Raw genomic sequence first — 22485 nt, forward strand, 5'->3', positions numbered from 1 at the left:
AGGGTTTTTGGGGAAGTGTGTATGGGGAAGTGTGAAAGTAGGTGGGGTTAAGTGGGGTAGATGAAGATTCTGTGTGACCCACAATTCCTGAGAGGCTAGGAAATCCAGATTCTTTGCTTCTCTGCACTGGCGTTCAACGCCAGCAATGCTTCCCTCTTGGGGCGTTGAACGCCCAGGAAGGCTTCCTCACTAGCATTCAACTTTAACACTCTTTTCGAAGTGTTCTGTTTTCACTGCTGTGAATTCTCTCTAACACTCTTCCACACTTTTTCTTTGCTTGGTGTGTTTGTCTCCCCTTTATTAGGTTTGTGTATTTGTTTTTCTGTGCTATTGTCCTCTACGCTCTACTTTTGGTGTTGAGTTTTTCTTTCGAAAAAAAAAAACTTAAGTTCTAACTGTGCTTTGAGGTCTTCAATTTTTTTTTGAAGAGGGAAAAGCTTTGTAAGTATTATGGTGCACGTGTACGCAAACCCCACACTGTTCGTAAAGTATCAGTACCAGCAAGTGTACTGGGTCGTCCAAGTAATACCTGAGCGAGTCAGGGTCGATCCCACGAAGATTGTGGCTTGAAGCAAGCAATGGTTGTCTTCCAGGTCTTAGTCAGGCGGAATTAGAAGGTTGTTTAAGGTTGTAAGAGTAATGTATACCTTAAAATCATCAATAGGAATAAATCAATAAAAGGAATAGAGTTGAGAGTCGGAGTTGCTTTGTCTTTCTGAATGAATTCTGGTATTACTGTCTTCTTTGCTTGTGAATGATCTTCTTCTATGGCAGGCTATATGTGATTAACACTGGTTTGAGCAGCTGCCAATACTCTTCTGGATCTGAACCCCAGATTTAGTGTGGATCCATCTCTACTTGAGAGTGAAGCGCGTACAGTCCATTCTCTTTGCGATCCTACTCAAAACGCCACAGACAAGGTCGGATCTTCCGGATCAAAGAATACTGTATCTTTGGGTTCTATCCTATACCACAGAGACCCTAATCTCCCATAAATTGGCTGAACTGATGTCTCCAGAAGTCCCCAACGAAGTCGTGGATTAGCCGTCTGAGAGATGTATAAACATAGCTGTTGGCTCATGCTTTCCTTCCAAGTATTCACACGAACCCAAGTAGACGCGGGTGTTTTTTAGGCACGTTCATCTTAATGTGATGAACAGAGATAATTTTTCAGATCATCCTATTCACCACGATGAAGATCAAATATACATCTTAGAAATAGATCAAACACGGATCGAAGAACAAACAGTAATACTTTTATTAATTCATGGTACTCAGCAGGGCTCCTCCCCTCAATCTAGGAGGTTTAGAAACTCATACTGAAGTAAAATACAATGTAAAACTCGAAAATAGTGTAAAAGGTATGATTCTCTCTAAAAGATCTCTAAATTACATAAATAAAATCCCTTAAATACTAAACAGATGACTAGTAAGGGTAAAACAGTCTATTTAGTGCTAAAATCCACTTATGGGGCCCACTTTGTGAGTGTTTGGAATGAGTTTTGATGAAATCCACGTGCTTAGGCTTCCTTGGGCGTTGAACTCCAGTCCTGGCACCTTTTTGGGCGTTGGACTCCAGCTTGGAATCCCTTTCTGGCGCTGGACGCTAGAACTAGTCAGATGGCTGGCGTTGAATGCCAGTTTTGGGCCTTCTAATCCGAAGCAAGGTATGAGCTATTATATATCACTGGAAAGCTCTGGAAGTCAGCTTTTCGTAGCTGTTGAGAACGCTCCATTTGGACTTCTTTAACTCCAGAAAAATTCTTCCGAATGCAGGCAAGTCAGATCTGGACAGCATCTGCAGTGCTTCCTCTGTCTCTGAATCAGACTTCTGCTCCAGCTCCTTAATTTTAGCCAAAAAATACCTGAAATTATCCAAAAATATAAAAACTCATAGTAGAATCCAAAAATATGAATTTAACACTAAAACCTATAAAAACTTAATGAAAACTAAATAAAAACTACTAAAAACTATATAAAAATGATGTCAAAAAGCGTATAAAATATCCAATCATCATTTTACACAAGATTCAAGGCCAAATACAAAGAAAGGTGAGATTTAGATTTATCTCGGAATCATAAGGTCACTAGAAAAGAAATAGCACCGCAATTATTAGTGATTATTTCTCTTTTTTTTTCCAGTTCCTATGTTGATGCAGTTGGTAGAAAATCCAAATCCAACATTAGAATTGTTCTATGTACATAATTATTTAGAAACTCAAATTGGCATGTAGTTGTATCAATCCAAATCAAGATCGTAATTATGTAGTTCACTTAAAGTCTTAAACCATGTCTAATGTACTTTACTCTGTAAACTTTCGAAAAGAAGGGATAATTGTACTGTTTGACTACTTTAAATAATTGAAGTATACCTAAAATTATAGAGTTAGTCTTCATAACTAGAACATTGAAATAAGTTGAACATTATATGAATTAGCATAATAAATTGCGTTTTGAGACTCTGAATGCATGCTAAAGATGCATTAGTAAAATATCCATTAATTCTTACCCAAATTTCATGAAATCATTTGCAAATGAAGTACTTTGTTCTTGAAGGTATATGTCATTGATACTATAATCCATGTGTCGAGAGCTAGATCTTATAGATGCCACTTTTTGTAGGTCTCAGATTATGTATATGTCTTTGCTTCATCAGTAGCAAATTGAGGAGGGATCTTTGGTGGATTTAGATGATCTTCCATATCTAAATTTAGAATCGTGAATAGAGCTAAGTACCTCCATGTAAAATAGTTGTTCTCATGTAGCTTATCAATTATGGAAGTAAATGATTTTTTTGAGAAAAAATCACTCAATTCAATCTCCATGATTTTCGAAGAAAAAAATTCAAGAACTTAGATTTTTGATAACATATTAGAATCTTAAAATGTAAGATTCAATTCTGCATTGCAATATGTAAAAGTAGTTACAGTAGAGTGAAAAGAGAGTTTAAAGAAAAAATGTAGAGAAAAAAATTGTTATTTATTGCAATAATCTATCTTTAATAAAGTGAAAAAAATATTATATATAAATTAAGAGTAGTTTTTTATGAAAAAAAAATATTAAACTAATTTCTAACTAATTTACTAAATCTAGAAACAGATTAACTACTCTAACTGCTATTCTAACCATTTTTATTTATCAAATTTATATTTTTTTTTTCAAATTAATCATGTTGATGTGATGATTAATCTGGCAAAATTAGAAATAAAATAACATGATTTGAGACAATAATTACTTTTGACATCTCCTTTCCAGGGATATTTTTCCATGAATCATATATAACCTCATTTTTTTTCAAAGATAGACAATATTCATTTCATCAGATAAAATGAGTACATTGTTGTGATCTGGTCCATACTTGGACACCCATTAATAAGAGAGGAATTTTCCAAAATGCCCTTACATGAAAACATAATAACCTAACGGGGAAAAAGAAAAGTCAATATAAAATTACTTGCTGAACTAAAGAAAGCTAGTGAAAGAAATGAATAAGTAGGGATTAGATTGCATGTCTGAACCAAAGAAAGCTATTGAAAGAAATTAGTGGAGTTTGTGCATTTGATATTCCGAGTGGAGTTCATTAGCTTGAGCATACATTTGTTGAGGAGGAACATTGACGTGGCGGAAATTGGCGAGTCAAGAATTGTTGTAAATATGCGTTGCAAGTATAGTTCTTAACCAACCAGAATTCTGCTTATCAATTTAGAAGGTTGTCACAAAAATTAAAATTAAAATACTGGGAGTATGAATCCCAGGTCGTCTCCCAACGAGTTGCAGGAAAGTGTGCTATTTTATTAATCAGATGGTTTTCAAAAAGATTGAGTTGAATGACAGGAAATTAAATCAGAAAATTAATGTAATTTAAATAAAAGCCTTGACTGGGAGTTGATTAGTTGGAAGCCCTATTCTTGTTGCAGTACTCTCAAGATTAATTGATAATTGAGGGTCGTTCTGTTTAGTTATCCCTTACTAGGTAAGGGAAAGTCAAACAAGTTGGAATGCTATTTCTATTCACAAGTCCCAATCCGCTTACTTGGAAGGACTGGCGTTAGTGACTAGAGAGCAATCCAATAATAAACCCAATTACAATTTCTCCTTTGAGTATTCCAACTCAAGGGTTCCTTTCAATCAACTCCCCATCAAGTTAGAGAACTACTCGCTCATTGTGAATGTGGAATTCACAACATATGAAAGGGAATTAAAGAAAGACATGATAAATAAAACTCAAAGAAATCAATTAAAAATAAAAGTGACTCTTGTATTAATAAATTCTAAAATAATCCAATAGTAAAACTGAGTAAATTAAAGGACATGGAAGAGTAAAGCCAAGTAAAGAAAACGAACTAGAATGACAAAGTCTTGGTGAGGTAATAACTCTTCTCAATATCCCAATGCAAAAAGCAATAAAAATCCTAAGAACTATGAATGTGTAGAGAGAAAACCTAGAGGAGGAGTAAAACTAGATCTAAAAACTGAAAACTGTGTATAATGAATGTTGTCTTTGGTTTCTGCATGTCCTCTGGCTCTAGTCTGCTTTTTCGGGCCGAAAACTGGGTCAAAATATGGCCCAAAATCGCCCCCAGCGAATTCTGCAGATCATGCAGATCGCGCATGTCACGCGATCGCGTCATTCATGCGGCGTTTTGCTTTGCCACGCGGGCGAGTCATTCATGCCTCCACGTCACTTGTGCTATTCCAATCCGCGCGGTCGCGTGAGCCATGCGGCCGCGTCACTGTGATTTCCTCTCTTCCGCGCGGTCGCGTGAGCCATGCGGCCGCGTCACTTCTCGCTGGTCATCTCCTTAATTTCTTGTGTTCCTTCTATTTTTGCAAGCTTCCTTTCCAATCTCTAACTCATTCATGCCCTATAAAGTCTGAAATACTTAACACACAGATCACGGCATCGAATGGCATAAAGGAGAATTAAAATACATAATTAAAAGTCTCTAGGAAGCAAGTTTTCAATCATGTAATAATTTTAAGAAGGAAATATAAATGCATGCTATTCATATGAATAAGTGGGGATCATGATAAAACCACACAATTAAACACATTATAAACCATAAAATAGTGGTTTATCAACCTCTCCATACTTAAACATTAGCATGTCCTCATGCTTAGTTGAAGGAGATAAAATGAATGAGTAGGGACATGTAGAACTCATGCAATACAATGCAACCTATATATGTGAATGCAACTATATGATTTCTGTCCACTTGATCAATAGTAAATAAGTTCTTCAAGACAAATATAAATCAAATTCCACTAATTCAATTCTTATACAGTAAGAACAGCTAAAAATGCAAGAAGATAACTCATGAAAGCAGGGAATATAAAATTTCAAGCATTGAACCCTCACTGATGGTGTATGTACACTCTAGTCTCTCTAGTGTATAGGGTAATCACTCCATCCTTCTCTAATCATGCTTTCTAATTTTTTTTATTCTTCTCCTAATCAATCAACAACATTTGATATACCAATGCAAACATCATGAGGTCTTTTCAAGGTTGTAATGGGACCAAGGTAATGGTAAGGATACATATATGGCTAAGTAAGCTTATAAACTGAATCTTTAATTAACCCAAGCTTTAACATAACCTATATATATTCTATATAACTTTAGAATTCATACCTAGCTACCCAGAATTTCTCTTTCACATTCCATACTCATGTATCAACTTTTATTTTAATTTTATCATACATGCATTGACCTTTAAATTCTTAACTTAACGTTGGGGTAATTTTGTCCCCTTATTTATTTATTGAATATTTTTTATTTTTTTTATATAAGCATAAAAATAAACATAGCTTATCAATGCACGTAGATTTTTAATTCTTATAGTTTCACATGAGTAGGTATCCAAATTCCCATTATATTATCATGACACATTTCCTTGTTATCTTTTGTTCCCACAATTTCCCATACTTAATTAGTACACACAATTCTATCTTAAGCTAACCAAAGATTCAGTTTGGGATATATAATTGTTTTTCCGCTTAAGGCTAGTAATGTGATAAAATATAGAACAAATGGGATTTAAAGGCTCAAAGTGGTTAACAAAGGTAATTGAAAGGGTAGGCTTAATTTGGATAAGTGAGTTAAACAATTAATGGCCTCAATCATATGCAAACATATAAATATAATAAATATTGGACATATAGGATGAAACAAAATATAGATACAATCATAGAGAAGTAAACATACAAGAATAAAATAATTATGGTTAAATAATGTAATCATGCATAAAGGCTCAAATCTCACAGGTTGTGTGTTCTTTAGCTCAAAAATCATGTTCCAAATACAACTTCAAGCAATTTTAACATAAAAATTTAATTAAAAATTAGTGAAATTTTGTTCCAAAAATAGTGTCCTAGAAGAAACTTATTGTCTTTTCAATCAAGTAGAACATGCATGAACCTAATCTATTACTATGCAATTTATCCTATTCTATAAAAGAAAAACTAACTAAATATCCTAATTTATTGGTGTTTAGGGAAGAGAAATTACCTTCGGAAGTCAGGTACTGACTGACCTCCCCACACTTAAGGCTTTGCACCGTCCTTGGTGCCATCTGTCAGGAACAGGGGTGGGCTGGTAGCAGTATCTCTACAGTCGGGACCATCATGGCTCCCTGTGCTGGTAAAGAAAGTGGAGTTCGGGGTGTCTGAGTCCTTGAATTTTCTCATAATCAGCTCCTTGAGGTATGTGAATCGGCGCTTGTTACGGCGCTCTCTCATCTTAGCTTTGTGTTCCTGCCGATCCAACCTTTCGAGGATCTGATGGAGCAGTTGGTCTGTGGTAGGTACTTGTGGTACGGAAGGAGGAATGTCCTGAGCTGGTACAGTGGGCTGGCTTGTAGTGACTGCCAAGGGTCTGATATATTTCCCATTAGGGACATATTAATCATCCCGTGGAAGTATGGCTTTGGTGTCCCCAGCTCCGAAGGAGACTCCGGCTGTTGAGACGAGATCTGAGACCAAGGCAGGAAAAGGTAAGTTGCTCGCGATTTGTATGTGTTCCATGGCATTCCAGATGTGTCTTGGGAGGTTCAGAGGCTGGTCTGTAAAGATGCACCATAGTAGAATGGCCATGTCCGCAGTGAAGGAGGACTCGTGAGTGCTCAGAAAGACGTAATGGGACATGATCTGTGCCCATACGTGAGCCTCCAAGGTAAGTGATGAAGCCGAAATTCCCTTAGGGCGGGTACGATAGTATCCGTAGATCCATCGGCTGCCAGGTAGTGCGATAACTCTGAGAACGGTGTCCCAGTCAAATTGGTACATCTGGCGCTTGAGTGTGGCTTCTTGAAAGGCGTCCAAACCTTCTGGAATAGGGGTAAGACCTAGAGCTTTTTGAATGTCCTCTTCTGTAATGGGGACTTGCTTCTGATGGACAAAGACAGACTGCAGGGTTGGCAGGTGGAAGTTGAAGTAGAACTCGACTACCCAAGAAAGATTGACCTGCCTCGGCTGTCTCTGTAGGAAACCCCATTGTCTTTGTGCAATTTGCGGCTCAACAAAGGTAGTGATATGGTTTGGGAGGAGAAGAAGGTATTCGTTGTTGTAGCTCCTTTCTGCTAGGAAGGGGAACATCTGCTCACAGTAGCGATTGAGAAATCGTGCAGTGTCCTTTGCTGGGAAGGCTTTTTCTTTATCATCAACCTTTATAATCCTCTTAAATCTCTGTGTTGAGGGTTTAACCGCAGTTGAAGAGGGTTCTGCCACTAATGCTCTTTTTGTTCCTCTTCTTGCTATTGATTTGGGAGTAGCTTTCTCTTTTCCTTTCTTGGTGGCCATTCTGAAAAAGAGAAGAGAAAGTAAATTAAATTCAAAGAGATAGAGCAAGGAAGAGAACGGAAAAGGGTGGTTATGAATGCACAATAAAAGATAAATGATGTTAACACATGGTCATGACTACATGTGAAAAGTCATAAATGGAAAATAGTTAGTGCATATGATGACAAGTGAATGCAAGGTGTTTATTGGCATGCTGGCAAAGGCATGAGTAGCATAGATCAAGCATCACTCGTAACAAACCATCACGTTTGTATTGACAATTATTTATAATGAATAAAATATAAAAGGGGTTTTGTGAAAAACAGGCATTTAATAGTAGAGTAGAATAACGGAGAAAAGTGCAAAATGCCATATGGGCTTTTTCACAAACACATAGCATGCATGGTGAAATAATGTATGGAAAGTATTAAGTTGAACATGCAAGCAACCCTTTAAAAAGTAATATATAATTGCCAAACAAATTTAGAACAATCCACAAGCATATAATGAGAAATAATGACTCACATAAATATCTAACACCAAGTAAAAAGGAAGAAAATATGAATAATGAAAGTAAAAAGAAAAGAAAAGAAGATAACATAGAAAAATAAGAAGAAAAATAGAAAAGTAAGGAGAGAAGAAGAAAAAGAAAACCTTGTTAATGGGGGAGAGAGAGAGAGTGAGGGTGTAAAAAGTGAGAAAGAAGGAAGAAGGAAGAAGGAAGAAGGGAGGAGGAAGAAATAAAGAGGGAAAAGAGAAAACAGGATTGGGGAGAAAAAGATAAGATAATTGGAAAATCTGGAAAACTGTGCAGCGCAAGCGACGCGGTCGCGTGAGGCATGCGGTCGCGCGACTTGCGCTTAAACTGATTGACGCGGTCGCGTCGGTCACGCAGTCGTGTGACCCGTTTTAGGCTAATGGCGCGAGGGCAGCCTCGCACTCGCACAACTCTCTGTTCAAAATCATTAGTTGCCAAATATTGGGTGACGCGATCGCGTGGGGCATGATATCGCGTGAGTGGCCATTAGAAGGATATGACGCGGTCGCGTCGGTCACGTGGCCGCGTGGGAAGGATTGTGCTTACAGCACCAATCCAGCACCACTCTAGCACAACTTTCGGTTGTGCGCCCTTTTGACGTCGAATTCTAGGGCACGCGACCGCGTGGGGCACGCGGTCGCGTGGGAGGCCAGTATTCCCACTCGATGCGGACGCGTCAGGGATGCGGTCGCATGGGATGATTTGTACTATTGGCACGCCTCCAGCCACGCTCCTGCGTGACTCTCTGTTTGTTTTTATTTTCTCCCATCTCCTTGCGACGCGGACGCGTCAATGATGCGGTCGCGTCGCGTAACATTTTTTTTAAATAAAATTAAAAATATGTAAATGCAGATGCACGAAATGTACTAATAAAGAGAAGAGTTATTAAATAGAAAAAAACTACAAATAAAGAAAAGAACGATCATACCATGGTGGGTTGTCTCCCACCTAGCACTTTGCTTTAACGTCCGTAAGTTGGACGCTCCACTAGCTCAGTCTTCGGCTATGTGGGGATCTCCCAAGAGAAAGATCTCGAGCTCCTTGTTTTTCTTCAGCTGCTCGCCATGGTACAGCTTTAAACGATGTCCATTGACTTTGATAAGTTCAGAGCTTGAAGGATGGCTTAGGTGATAAACTCTGTACGGTTCAGCCTTCTCTACTCTGTATGGACCTTCCCATCTTGATCTCAACTTGACTAGCATGAGCCTTAGTCGAGATTTGTAAAGGAGGACCAAATTCCCAGGTTGGAACTCTTTCCTTCTGATGTGCTGATCATGTACAGCCTTCATCTTCTCCTTGTATAGTCTTGAGTTCTCATAAGCTTCCAGTTGAAGGCTTTCCAATTCTTGCAGTTGCAATTTCCTTTCAGCTCCAGCTTTCTCAATTCCCATGTTGCACTCCTTTACTGCCCAAAAGGCTTTGTGCTCTATTTCAACAGGGAGATGACAAGCTTTTTCATAAACTAAGCGAAAAGGACTCATCCCAATGGGTGTTTTGTATGCGTTTCTGTACGCCCAAAGTGCATCTTGTAGCCTGGTGCTCCAGTCTCTTCTATGAGGTTTGACTATCTTCTGCAAGATACGCTTTATTTCTCTGTTTGACACCTCGGCTTGCCCATTAGTCTGAGGGTGGTATGTTGTTGCAACCTTATGAATTATCCCATGCTTCTTCATTAATCCTGTTAGTCTCCTGTTACAAAAATGGGTGCCTTGATCGCTCACGATTGCTCGTGGTGATCCAAAGCGACAAATAATGTGGTTTCTCACAAAGGAAACAACAGTGTTAGCATCATCAGTGCGGGTAGGAATTACTTCCACCCACTTGGAAACGTAATCTACAGCTAACAATATATAAAAATAACCATTAGAATTTGGAAATGGACTCATGAAGTCAATGCCCCAAACATCAAAAATTTCACAAAAAAGCATAATTTGTTGAGGCATCTCATCCCTCCTGGATATATTACCAAATTTTTGGCATGGAAAACAAGATCTACAAAATTCAGCAGCATCTCTAAAAAGAGTAGGCCACCAGAATCCACAGTCCAAGATTTTTCTAGCAGTTCTTTGAGGGCCAAAATATCCTCCACTCTCAGATGAGTGACAGGCCTCTAAGATGGACTGAAATTCTGATTGAGGCACACACCGTCTAATTACCTGGTCAGCGCCACATCTCCATAAATATGGGTCATCCCATATATAATATTTAGACTCGATTTTCAGCTTGTCTCTTTGATGCTTAGAAAAGTTTGGAGGAAAGGTGCGGCTAACTAGATAATTAGCTACAGGTGCATACCAATGGACTACCTCAGATACTGCTTGCAGGTTATCAAATGGGAAATTATCAGCTATAGGAGTGGGGTCATCTGAAATGTGCTCAAGGCGACTCAAGTGGTCTGCCACTAAATTCTGGTTACCGCTCCTATCCTTAATTTCTAAATCAAATTCTTGTAATAGCAGTATCCAACGTATAAGCCTTGGTTTGGATTCCTTTTTAGCTAATAGATACTTTAGAGCTGCATGGTCTGAGTACACTACTACCTTTGTACCAAGTAAATAGGCTCAGAATTTATCCAGAGCAAAAACAATAACAAGAAGCTCTTTCTCAGTAGTAGTGTAATTGGACTGTGCTGCATCTAGAGTTTTAGACGCATAAGCAATAACAAAAGGATCCTTACCTTCACGCTGAGCCAATGCTGCTCCTACTGCATGGTTGGAAGCGTCGCACATTATTTCGAATGGCTGGCTCCAGTCTGGTCCTCTCACAATTGGAGCTTGAGTCAGGGTGGTTTTTAGCTTATCAAACGCTTGTTTGCAATTTTCACTGAACTCGAACTCAATATCTTTCTGCAGTAGTCTGGATAAGGGAAGTGCCACCTTACTGAAGTCCTTAATGAATCTCCTGTAAAAACCTGCATGGCCAAGGAACGAACGGACTTCCCTCACAGAAGAGGGGTAAGGTAAACTAGAAATAACATCCACCTTTGCTGGATCTACAGAAATGCCAGTATTAGACACAACATGTCCTAGTACAATCCCTTGTTTAACCATAAAGTGACATTTTTCAAAATTTAATACAACGTTTGTACTGACACATCTATCTAATACTCTAGATAATCCATCTAAGCAAAGGCTAAAGGAATCGCCATAAATACTAAAATCATCCATAAAAACTTCCATACAGTCCTCAATAAGATCAGAGAAAAGACTCATCATGCACCTCTGGAAGGTAGCTGGTGCATTGCACAAGCCAAAGGGCATTCTCTTGTAAGCATAAGTCCCAAAAGGACATGTAAAAGTAGTCTTTTCCTGATCCTCAGGAGCTATATGAATCTGGAAAAACCTGTGTAACCATCTAAAAAATAATAATGTGATTTACCTGACAGGCGGTCCAGCATTTGATCAATGAATGGAAGAGGATAGTGATCCTTACGGGTTGCTTGGTTGAGGCGTCTGTAGTCAATGCAGACCCTCCAGGCGTTCTGAACTCTGGTTGTCAGGAGCTCTCCATGCTCATTCTTCACTGCAGTAACTCCAGACTTCTTTGGCACCACTTGTACTGGGCTTACCCATTCACTGTCTGAGATGGGATAGATGATATCTGCCTCTAGTAGTCTGGTCACTTCCTTTTTGACAACCTCTAAGATAGTGGGGTTCAGTCTTCTCTGGGGTTGATGAACGGGCCTTGCTCCCTCTTCTAAAAATATTCTGTGCTCACATACTTGAGGGTTGATGCTTACTATATCTGCCAAACTCCACCCAATTGCCTTCTTGTGCTTCCTTAGCACACTAAGTAACTGCTCTTCTTGTTGAGAAGTGAGTTCCCTTGCAACGATAACTGGACACTGTTGCTTGTCCTCAAGGTAAGCATATTTGAGGTGTGGAGGAAGGGGTTTCAAGTCTAACTTCTGATCATGGTCAGGCTCTGGGTTGTCTGGAGCTGGTAGCAATGGTAAAGTACTGTCATTGTCCTCTGAGAATATCCCCACACTTGGACCTTGTCCTGTGTGCTTCTCCTCTAATTCCTCCTGGTGAACTTCAGCTACAGTTTCATCTATGATGTCACACTAGAAGATAGAATGATCTTCTGGAGGGTGCTTCATAACTCCATTCAGATTGAAACTTACTAATCGGCCATCTATTTCAAAAGAGTATGTTCCTGAAAAAGCATCCAATTTGAACTTTGATGTCTTCAGGAAAGGTCTTCCAAGTAGGATTGATGATGGCTTCTCTAAGTCATTTTGGGGCATCTCCAGAATATAAAAATCAGTGGGGAATGTGAGTCCCTTAATGCCCACTAATACATCTTCAGCAACTCCAACCACTGTAATAATGCTCTTATCTGCTAACATAAAACGAGCTGCCGACCTTTTTAAGGGAGGGAGCCTCAAAATATCATATATAGACAAAGGCATTATACTCACACATGCTCCTAAATCACACATGCAGTCAGAAATTATCACACCACCAATAGTACAATTAACTATACAAGGACCTGGGTCACTACACTTTTCAAGTAAACCTCCCATTAAAGCAGATATGGAACTACCTAAAGGAATAGTTTCTAATTCATTAATTTTGGCTTTATGTATACATAAATTGTTTAGAAACTTTGCATATTTAGGTACCTGTTGAATAACATCAAAAAGAGGAACAGTTACCTCAACCTTTTTGAATATCTCTACCATTTTGGGATCAGGTTCCAGCTGCTTCCTGGGCTTCCTTGCAAGTTGTGAAAATGGGATAGGATTGGTGTCTTCTGCAGTATCTGCGCCCTGTGGTGCTTTCTTCTGTGGTTGAACTTCTTCTTTTTCAGCTATGTCCTGTATGTCCTCTTCCTCTTCAGCATCTTCTATTTCCACTACCTCTTCAGCTGAGGCGTGTTCTGGTAGGCTTGGCTCCTCCTGATTCCTCTCCTGCAGTGTGGTTCCGGACCTCAGGGTGATGGCATTAATGCCACCCTTGGGATTGGGTAATGGTTGAGAAGGGATTTCACTGGAGTTCAAAGACTGGTTATTGGAGTTATTCATTGATCCAATCTGTGAGACAAGAGCTTACAGAGTAGCGTTCAGACCATTTAGAGTGGCATTAATGTTATTTTCCATGGTCTGTTGTCTCCGATCAATGGATTATAGTAAATCATCATTAGAAGATAAGGACGGATAAGTAATTTGAGAGGTCTGCTGTTGGATATTCTGTGGTCCTTGGGACTGTCTCAGGTGAGGTGCTCTGTAAGGCTGGTTCTGGTTCTGCTGCCTGTTGTTGTTATTATTCCACCTCTGATTTTCCTGATTGTCTCTGCCTCCTCTGTTATTGTTGTTGTCCCTCCAATTCTGGTTAGAATTGTCCTGCCATCCATGGTTGTAGTTGCCACTTTGATTGTACCCTTGGTTGGGGCGGTCATAGAAGTTATGAGTGGCTGCCACGGTGTTGTCTTCCTGCTGGAGCTGCGGACATTCATCAGTATAGTGGCTATAATCAGCACAGATTCCGCAAACTCTCTGTGAGACTAACTGTTGGTTTTGCTGTGGTGGAAAAGGTTGAGCTTGCTGAACTTGTTGTTGGTTCAATTGCATCTGCTTCAGCAAGTTGGTCATTTCACAGATGCTCTGAGTTAAAGCAGCAGTCTCTCTGCTAGAGGATACTTCTGCAATGGCTTTTGAACGGCCTTGTTTCTTCCTGTGATTCCTAGTAGATTCAGCTAAGTCGCTGATCAATTGCCATGCCTCGTCAGTGGTCTTGTACTTTCTCATAGATCCATCGCTAGCACTTTCCAATGTGGTCTTATCTTGGGGCCTCATGTCTTGTGTGACGTAACCGAGTAATACTATCTTGTCAATCATACGGTGGGGGCATGCTTCCAGAAGATTATTGAAGCGCTCCCAGTATTCATAGAGAGTCTCAGATTCATCCTGAACAATCATGAAAATGTCTTTCCTCAGTTTATCAGTAACTTCAGCTGGAAAGAACTTTTCCAAAAATTCTCTTCTAAGTGTATCCCAGTTGGATACAGTTGCTGCTGGTTGAGTGTAGTACCACTCTCTTGCCTTCCCCTCAAGAGAAAACGGGAAAGCTTTCAGCAAAATTGAAGTTTCATCTGCACCATCACGCCTGACGGTAGAACGGGCTGCTTGAAAATCTCTCAGGTGCTTGATAGGCTCTTGAGCAGGCAAGCCATGAAACTTGGGCATCAACTTGAGTAGTGCGGTCTTTATTTCAAAGTCTGTAGTCACCGCTGGGTGATGCGCTTGAAATGGTTGCATTGTAAAATCAGGGACTCCAGCCTCCTGGATAGTAACTCTCCTAGCTACTGCCATGTTACCTGCACGTAAATCAACCAAATCAGTAGAACGGGGGCTGGTTTCTTTCTCAAGTGACGTTTTAGATCCGCCTTCAGAGACGACTAACCGACGCCGAGCTTGCCTTATTCTTGAAATAGTTCTTTCAATCTCAGGATCGAATACTAGCAAGCTTGGATTAGGAAGTGAACGCGTCATCTAACGAAAGAAACAAGCAGCTCATGGTAGCAAGATAAAATAAAATGAAAATAAATAAAATCCAATTAATAACTTTAGCACTCTATTGAAACTCCCCGGCAACGGTGCCAAAAATTGACGTGGCGGAAATTGGCGAGTCAAGAATTGTTGTAAATATGCGTTGCAAGTATAGTTCTTAACCAACCAGAATTCTGCTTATCAATTTAGAAGGGTTGTCACAAAAATTAAAATTAAAATACTGGGAGTATGAATCCCAGGTCGTCTCCCAACAAGTTGCAGCAAAGTGTGCTATTTTATTAATCAGATGGTTTTCAAAAAGATTGAGTTGAATGACAGGAAATTAAATCAGAAAATTAATGTAATTTAAATAAAAGCCTTGACTGGGAGTTGATTAGTTGGAAGCCCTATTCTTGTTGCAGTACTCTCAAGATTAATTGATAATTGAGGGTCGTTCTGTTTAGTTATCCCTTACTAGGTAAGGGAAAGTCAAACAAGTTGGAATGCTGTTTCTATTCACAAGTCCCAATCCGCTTACTTGGAAGGACTGGCGTTAGTGACTAGAGAGCAATCCAACAATAAACCCAATTACAATTTCTCCTTTAAGCATTCCAACTCAAAGGTTCCTTTCAATCAACTCCCCATCAAGTTAGGGAACTACTCGCTCATTGTGAATGTGGAATTTATAACATAGGAAAGGGAATTAAAGAAAGACATGATAAATAAAACTCAAAGAAATCAATTAAAAATAAAAGTGACTCTTGTATTAATAAATTCTAAAAATAATCCAATAGTAAAACTGAGTAAATTAAAGGACATGGAAGAGTAAAGCCAAGTAAAGAAAACGAACTAGAATGACGAAGTCTTGGTGAGGTAATAACTCTTCTCAATATCCCAATGCAAAAAGCAATAAAAATCCTAAGAACTATAAATGTGTAGAGAGAAAACCTAGAGGAGGAGTAAAACTAGATCTAAAAACTGAAAACTGTGTAGAATGAATGTTGTCTTTGGTTTCTGCATGTCCTCTGGCTCTAGTCTGCTTTTTCGGGCCGAAAACTGGGTCAAAACAGGGCCCAAAATCGCCCCCAGCGAATTCTGCAGATCGCGCATGTCATGCGATCACGTCATTCATGCGGACGCGTCATGCGGCGTTTTGCTTTGCCACGCGGGCGCGTCGTCCACGCCTCCGCGTCACTTGTGCTATTCCAATCCGCGTGGTCGCGTGAGCCATGCGGCCGCGTCACTTCTCGCTGGTCATCTCCTTAATTTCTTGTGTTCCTTCCATTTTTGCAAGCTTCCTTTCCAATATCTAACTCATTCATGCCCTATAAAGCCTGAAACACTTAACACACAGATCACGGCATCGAATGGCATAAAGGAGAATTAAAATACATAATTAAAAGTCTCTAGGAAGCAAGTTTTCAATCATGTAATAATTTTAGGAAGCAAATATAAATGCATGCTATTCATATGAATAAGTGGGTAAAGATCATGATAAAACCACACAATTAAACACATTATAAACCATAAAATAGTAGTTTATCAAACATCCTTTCCTTCGAAGACTTTAGCGTTTCTTCCTTTCCAGATTGTCCAAGTTAGCATAGCCACCAATGCTAATTCCTTCCTTCCTTCCTTGCAATTGTCGTCGTGCAAGCTCGCTCAATTTCGACCACCATCGCCACGGTTCTTGATTATTGTTAACTGTTGATGCCGCGTTGAGGTTGGATAATTGCCTAGTCTGATTTGCAAATGGGCAGAGCACTAAACAGTGAAGAGCCGTCTCTCCTTCTCCTCCACACCTAGGGCACACGTCCTGTACATTGTGGAATCTGCTTTGGATGCACTGTCGAACCGGAATCCCATTGTGAAGTAGCCTACAGATGAAGATCTTTACCTTCGGGGGGCATTGCAGATCCCAGACCGAGTTTCAAATATTCTTCTGGTTACAGACTTTAGGGAGCTGATTAATTTGGTATCCCGATGCTACTGAATAGTGGCCTAATTTCTCATTTGCCTAGGTAATCATATCTTCTCCTTCATTAATTGTTGTTTGCAAAATGCTTGCTACAATATCTGGATTAAAGATGGACTGAATTAATTGTGCATCCCATGTTCTGTTTTGTTTAAGTAGTTGGTTCACCCATATAATATCTGAGGTTACATTCTGTTGTTGGTAGACTAAGATAGGCTTGAAATTCCTAATCCAAGGGTCTTCAAAAATTTTGACTGAACCTCCTCTCCTTATCTGCCACATTAAGCCTTTTTCAATCACTTTCCTTCCCTCCAATAAACTTCTCCAAGCCCAAGAGGGGCTTGATCCAGCGTCTGCTTTAAGAAAAGATGAATATTTAAAGTAACGGCCTTTGTATATCTTGCTAACTAATGATTCCTGTTTAGTTGCTATTCTCCAACTTTTCTTGGCTAACATAACTAAGTTGAAAGCTTTAAGATCCTTGATGCCTAACCCCCCTTGCTTCTTGTCTCTGCAAATTATATCCCATTTAATCCACCACTGTTTTCGCTCGGTTCCCCTTTGACCCCACCAGAAATTCATAAGTTTTCTTTGGATATCATCAATTAGGGAGTCTGGGAAGCAGCTCAGAGTGTAGAGAGGAATAGCTGTCGCAACTGCTTTGATAAGAACTTCCCTTCCACTGACCGAGAGTAATGATCGTTTCCAGTTCTGTAGCCTGTGTTTCACTTTGTCTTTAATATAATTAAACGTACTCCTCTTGGATCTGTTAATTATTGCTGGCAGCCCTAGATATTTGTTCTGGTTCCCTACATGTGGAATTTGTAAAATATGGGCTAATTCATCTCTTATATGAGGGGGGTATTCTTACTGAAGAAGGTGGAGGATTTATGAAAGTTAATCTGCTGCCCACTAAGGTGTTCGTAGGTGTTCAATACCTGAAGTAGTCTCTGACAAACCTCTCCATTCGCTTCACAGAAGAGTATAGAATCGTCTGCAAAAAGTAGATGGCTAACTGTAGGGCATCTGCTATTGATCCTCAATCCTGAGATCTTGAGCCTCTGTTCTCCTCTGTGGAGCAGATAGGATAAACCTTCTGCGCAAATAAGAAATAGATAGGGGGAGAGAGGATCGACTTGACGCAATCCCCTGCATGGTTTAAAGTAACCATGAGGTTGTCCTTCCACAATAACAGAGTAGGATACAGTAGTGACACACTCTTTCATCCAATCAATCCATTGTTCACAAAAAACTTAGCTTTGCCATGACCTCCCATACAAAACTCCATTCGACTCTATCATAGGCTTTGCTCATGTCAAGCTTCACTGCCACCTCGTGATCACCACAAATGTTATTCTTCAAAAAATGCATGAGCTCATGAGCTATTAGGGTATTGTCACTAATCAGCATTTCTTTGATGAATGCGCTCTGATTCTCACTAATTACCTTATTCAATACTCCTTGCATCCTGTGAACCAGTATCTTTGAGATGATTTTATAGAAAACATTACTCAAACTAATGGGTCTAATTTGAACCATATTTTCTGCTTGTTGAACCTTTAGTATCAAACAAATATGCGTGTGGTTAAAACTTCGCAACATCTTTCCTCCTGCAAAGAAACTCATGGCTGCCTCTGTTATATCACTTTTGATGATCCTCTAGTAATGTTGAAAGAATTTACCCGTGAATCCGTCATCACCCGGGGCCGAAAAAGGATTAATGGAAAAGGTTGCTGTTTTAACCTCTTCTTCTGTGACTCTCCGCACTAGTCTTCTGTTAGTCGTGACATCGACCATTACCTCCATGTCCTCTATACTCTCCATGGCTGAACTTGGGTTAGAAGTTGAGAAGAGTTCGATGAAGTACTGTTGTGCAATCTGAGCTATTTCTTCCTGATCGGATTTGTAGTTACCCGAGTCATCTAACAGCTTTTGAATCTTGTTTTTTCTGGCTCTATTCTGAAATTTTGCATGAAAAAATTTTGTATTTTGGTCCCCCATTTCAGCCATTGAACCCTTGACTTCTCCCGCCAATACCGCTCTTCCTTCTCGTACGCATCTGTTAGATCACCCTCTAGATTATGAATCTGTCTCTTATCCGCGCCATTCCCTTTCTCATTCTCCTATTCCAGCTTGTTTTTAATATCAGTAATGAGTGTCTTCGAGTTGCTTCTGCTGCTTTTCTGCCACTCCACAAGCATATGGCGACATTTTTTCAGTTTGCAAAATAGTTTGTACATAGGAGATCCATTTATTTGGGTCTGCCATGCCTCTTTCACAGTGTTTGATACATCCTCGCTGTCACACCACCTCTCTTGGAACCGAAATCTCCTCTTATTCCTGCTTTCTTCGCTGTTCGAATATAATAGAAGTTGACGATGATCTGAACCAGTATCCTCCAAGTGGGTGATTGTTGCTTTCGGGTACTCTAACCTCAAATGTGTTGAGGTCAAACATCTATCCAGCCTTTCTCTAACAAAATTCTCACCAAATTGTTTATTGCTCCAAGTAAATTTGCTTCCAATATACCCCAAGTCCACCAACTCACCTTCATTAATGAAATTATTGAAAGCCTCAATAGAGCTTCTTATCTTCATACGACCCCATCTTTCTCGTGGTATTCTGAGATGGCATTAAAATCTCCTATCACTATAGAATATTGACCTGAGCGGTGAATAATCTCCAAAATTTTGCCAAACTGCTCCTTCCTCCGATTTTCCTCACAATGAAGATGAACAGCCACCACCTCCCATTGTTTTTGGAGTCTGCGGTCAGTCCATGAGAATTGAATCATAAATTCTTCTTGATGTCGAACTGTAATATCTGATTCGTCCTTTCATGCCAACACCAAACCTCATGTCGATCCCCTAGGATCCACACAAAAAAAGTTCAAGAAACCCAACTTCCTACAAATTCCCGACACAATCAAGGTATTATTTTTCGTTTTGCACCTAAACAATACTTCAAGAGAATGGGATTTACAAATCCCTTGTATGCTCATTAGACAATAGAATAGATAAGATTGAATAATATCAGAAAATATTCAACAATAGTAGTGTTTCTATCTAGGTCCGAGGGGCAATAGGCCTAAGACTTTATTCATAGCTAAGGATCCATAATCCATATCACTCCCGAAAAGGCTCTAATAAGCCTTCTCCAATACTACTATACTGATCTAGGTCCAAAAAGCTCAATAAAGTCTCGGTTGGTGTAATTGTGTTACCTTAACATCTTGAAGACTTTCTTTTTAATATTTTTTGGGTCTGATTGGAAAACATTTTTTCCTTTTTTTTTTTTTGTGTTGACATTTCCTTCTTTCTGTTTTTGGTCAGGATGTTGACATTTCCTTCAGTCATGGAAGCTTAGCAGTAACTGGGTTGTGATATTATATATTGTGGGCCTGATGGACCAAAAGGAAACAGACCCACTTTTGACATCTTGAAATGGAACAACGACAAAGCATAGCATCGTTATTATCGTCGAATAAAATGTCACAAATAAATAAAACACATTATGATCATTGATCACTCTTCGTACTAATGCATCACAGGACATGACAAACTGACAATTATCCTCCTTCAAAAAGTTCCGGGAATTTAGCTTCTTCTCGAAGGCCAACCAAATCATTCTTCATTCAATTCAATCAATTATACTTCATACATCATCTATCATCAACTTCTACTTAATATATTAAAATTAGTTTTCGTCTCACTAATAAAAATGAGATATCAATTCTTCCTGAATTCATTTTTCCAACAAATAAATGCATTATTTTTTTTCTAAATTTATTTTAAAAAAATATTTTTGTTATAATTATATTATAATTTATATTTAAATAATAATATATAATTATACTAATTTAAAAAAATATTTTTATTATAATTATATAAAATCAATATTCAATACATTATTAAATTACTTATCAATTATCAATCGAAAATATTTTTATGTATTTTAATAATAATAATAATAATAATAATAATAATAATAATAATAATAATATGATATGATAATTATATGATAATGGCACCGGTTATTAATAACCACTTTATATTTCTCTAAATAAATTTATTTTAGAAAAATATCTTTATTATAATTATATTACAATATTACAATTAGTATTTAATGAATAATGCATAATTATACTAATTTAAGAAAATAACTTTATTATAACTATATAAAACTAATATTTAATGTATCTATCTATTCTATTATATAAAAATCAGGTTTCTGTACTTAATGATGGAGTTGACGTGACATGTTTTTTAGAGTATTTTTCAATTTATTTCTTTTAACTCATTAAATACAAGTTATTACGATAAACTAACTATATTAACTAATTGATTTGATTATATATTTAAATATCACATAATTTATTATAATTTATATCAATCAATTAATTATAATTTATTATATCGATTATTTTAATTCATTAATTTATATGGCATAGAGGATTTGTTACTTATTTTGATTAAATACAATAAATACAGATTAATTTAGTTAAGTAAATTATTGTCTCTTATGTTTTTCTATTTATTTTTTTAATTCATTAAATCCAATCAATTATAATAAATTAATTATATCAACTAATTAATTCAATCGACTATTTCCTAATTTATTTTTTTGAATTCAATAAATCAAATAAAATCAATTATACTAATTATTTGTATCAATTAATTGATTTGATTAATTTTTAAAAGTATTTTTATTTTATTTATTTAAATACATGAATTATAACTAATTAATTATTTAATTTTATTAGGATAAATATATCAAATTCTATTCCTAATATAAAAATAAAAATTTTTATTCTTTCTATTTTTATTTTACTACTATAAAAGACCATATATACTAGAAGAAAATATCATTTGTTTACCAATTACTCTTTTGCGTAGTTTTTACAACAATTCTTTTTCTTCCTACAAGGTGTCATCGTAAGAAGGCAACCATTGTGGACACAAACCACCACACCCTCTAACTCCCATTAACAAGTGCTCATAATTCGGAAATTTATATGATATGTTAGTCATGAAACATTCATAGACCATAGTGTTATCATGTATGTATAAATAAAAAAAGTTCCGTATTTGAACTTACTCAAGTCATTTACCTATTTGTGTGGTATATTGTAGTTTAAAATTACTTTTAATTTGTGTTGTACAATGATATTATGGTCTAGGGGTGCACAGACCCGGCCCGGCCCGAAGGTCCGGTCCGGTCCCGAACACTTTAGGGGCTAATTTGGTGTGATTTCATCCGGTTTAGGACCGGGTAAGGGTCTTAAAAATAGACCCGATCATTATTTCAGGTCTGGTCCGGGCCATAGCTTGGGTCACCCGAAGTCGGCCCGGTGGTCCGGTCATCATACACAATTAATATTTTGTGTTATTAGTGATGGATCATGACTATTCTTATGTGGAATTTAAGTATTGTAAACCTTAATATTTTGTTTTATTAGTCATTATAGGACTATAAGTTAATGTTTTATGTTTAGAATGCATAAGACTTTAGACTAATGCATAATATTGTGTTATTTGTATTGATTTAAATATTTGGTATTATTAGACAATATTAGTATTGATTGTGGTTTTGCTTTAGTATTGATTGTGGTTATGCTTTAATTTTAAAGAAGGGTTGGTTCTTGTTATATTTTTCTAAGTGAATTTTACCATGTTAAATAATGGTTGGAGTCTTAGAAATTT

The 22485-nt window shown here is 37.8% G+C and overlaps 1 protein-coding gene across 1 annotated transcript; it reads right to left on the minus strand.

Annotated features, from left to right (window-relative positions):
* Positions 1–18906: 18906 nt before the first annotated feature.
* Positions 18907–19380, minus strand: LOC148578440 (uncharacterized). Its single transcript, XM_088503045.1, has one exon. The coding sequence runs from the start codon at positions 19378–19380 to the stop codon at positions 18907–18909; it is 474 nt and encodes a 157-aa protein (XP_088359171.1).
* Between the last annotated feature and the right edge of the window lie 3105 nt (positions 19381–22485).

This window comes from Arachis ipaensis, chromosome B1 (assembly GCF_059453495.1).
Source record: "Arachis ipaensis isolate K30076 ecotype BB chromosome B1, ASM5945349v1, whole genome shotgun sequence".
In the NCBI taxonomy this organism is placed as follows: Eukaryota; Viridiplantae; Streptophyta; class Magnoliopsida; order Fabales; family Fabaceae; genus Arachis; species Arachis ipaensis.

Bases quoted from the DNA above. Each gene is read 5' to 3' on its own strand.
- LOC148578440 (XM_088503045.1), bottom strand. From the start codon at position 19,380: ATGAAGATAAGAAGCTCTATTGAGGCTTTCAATAATTTCATTAATGAA.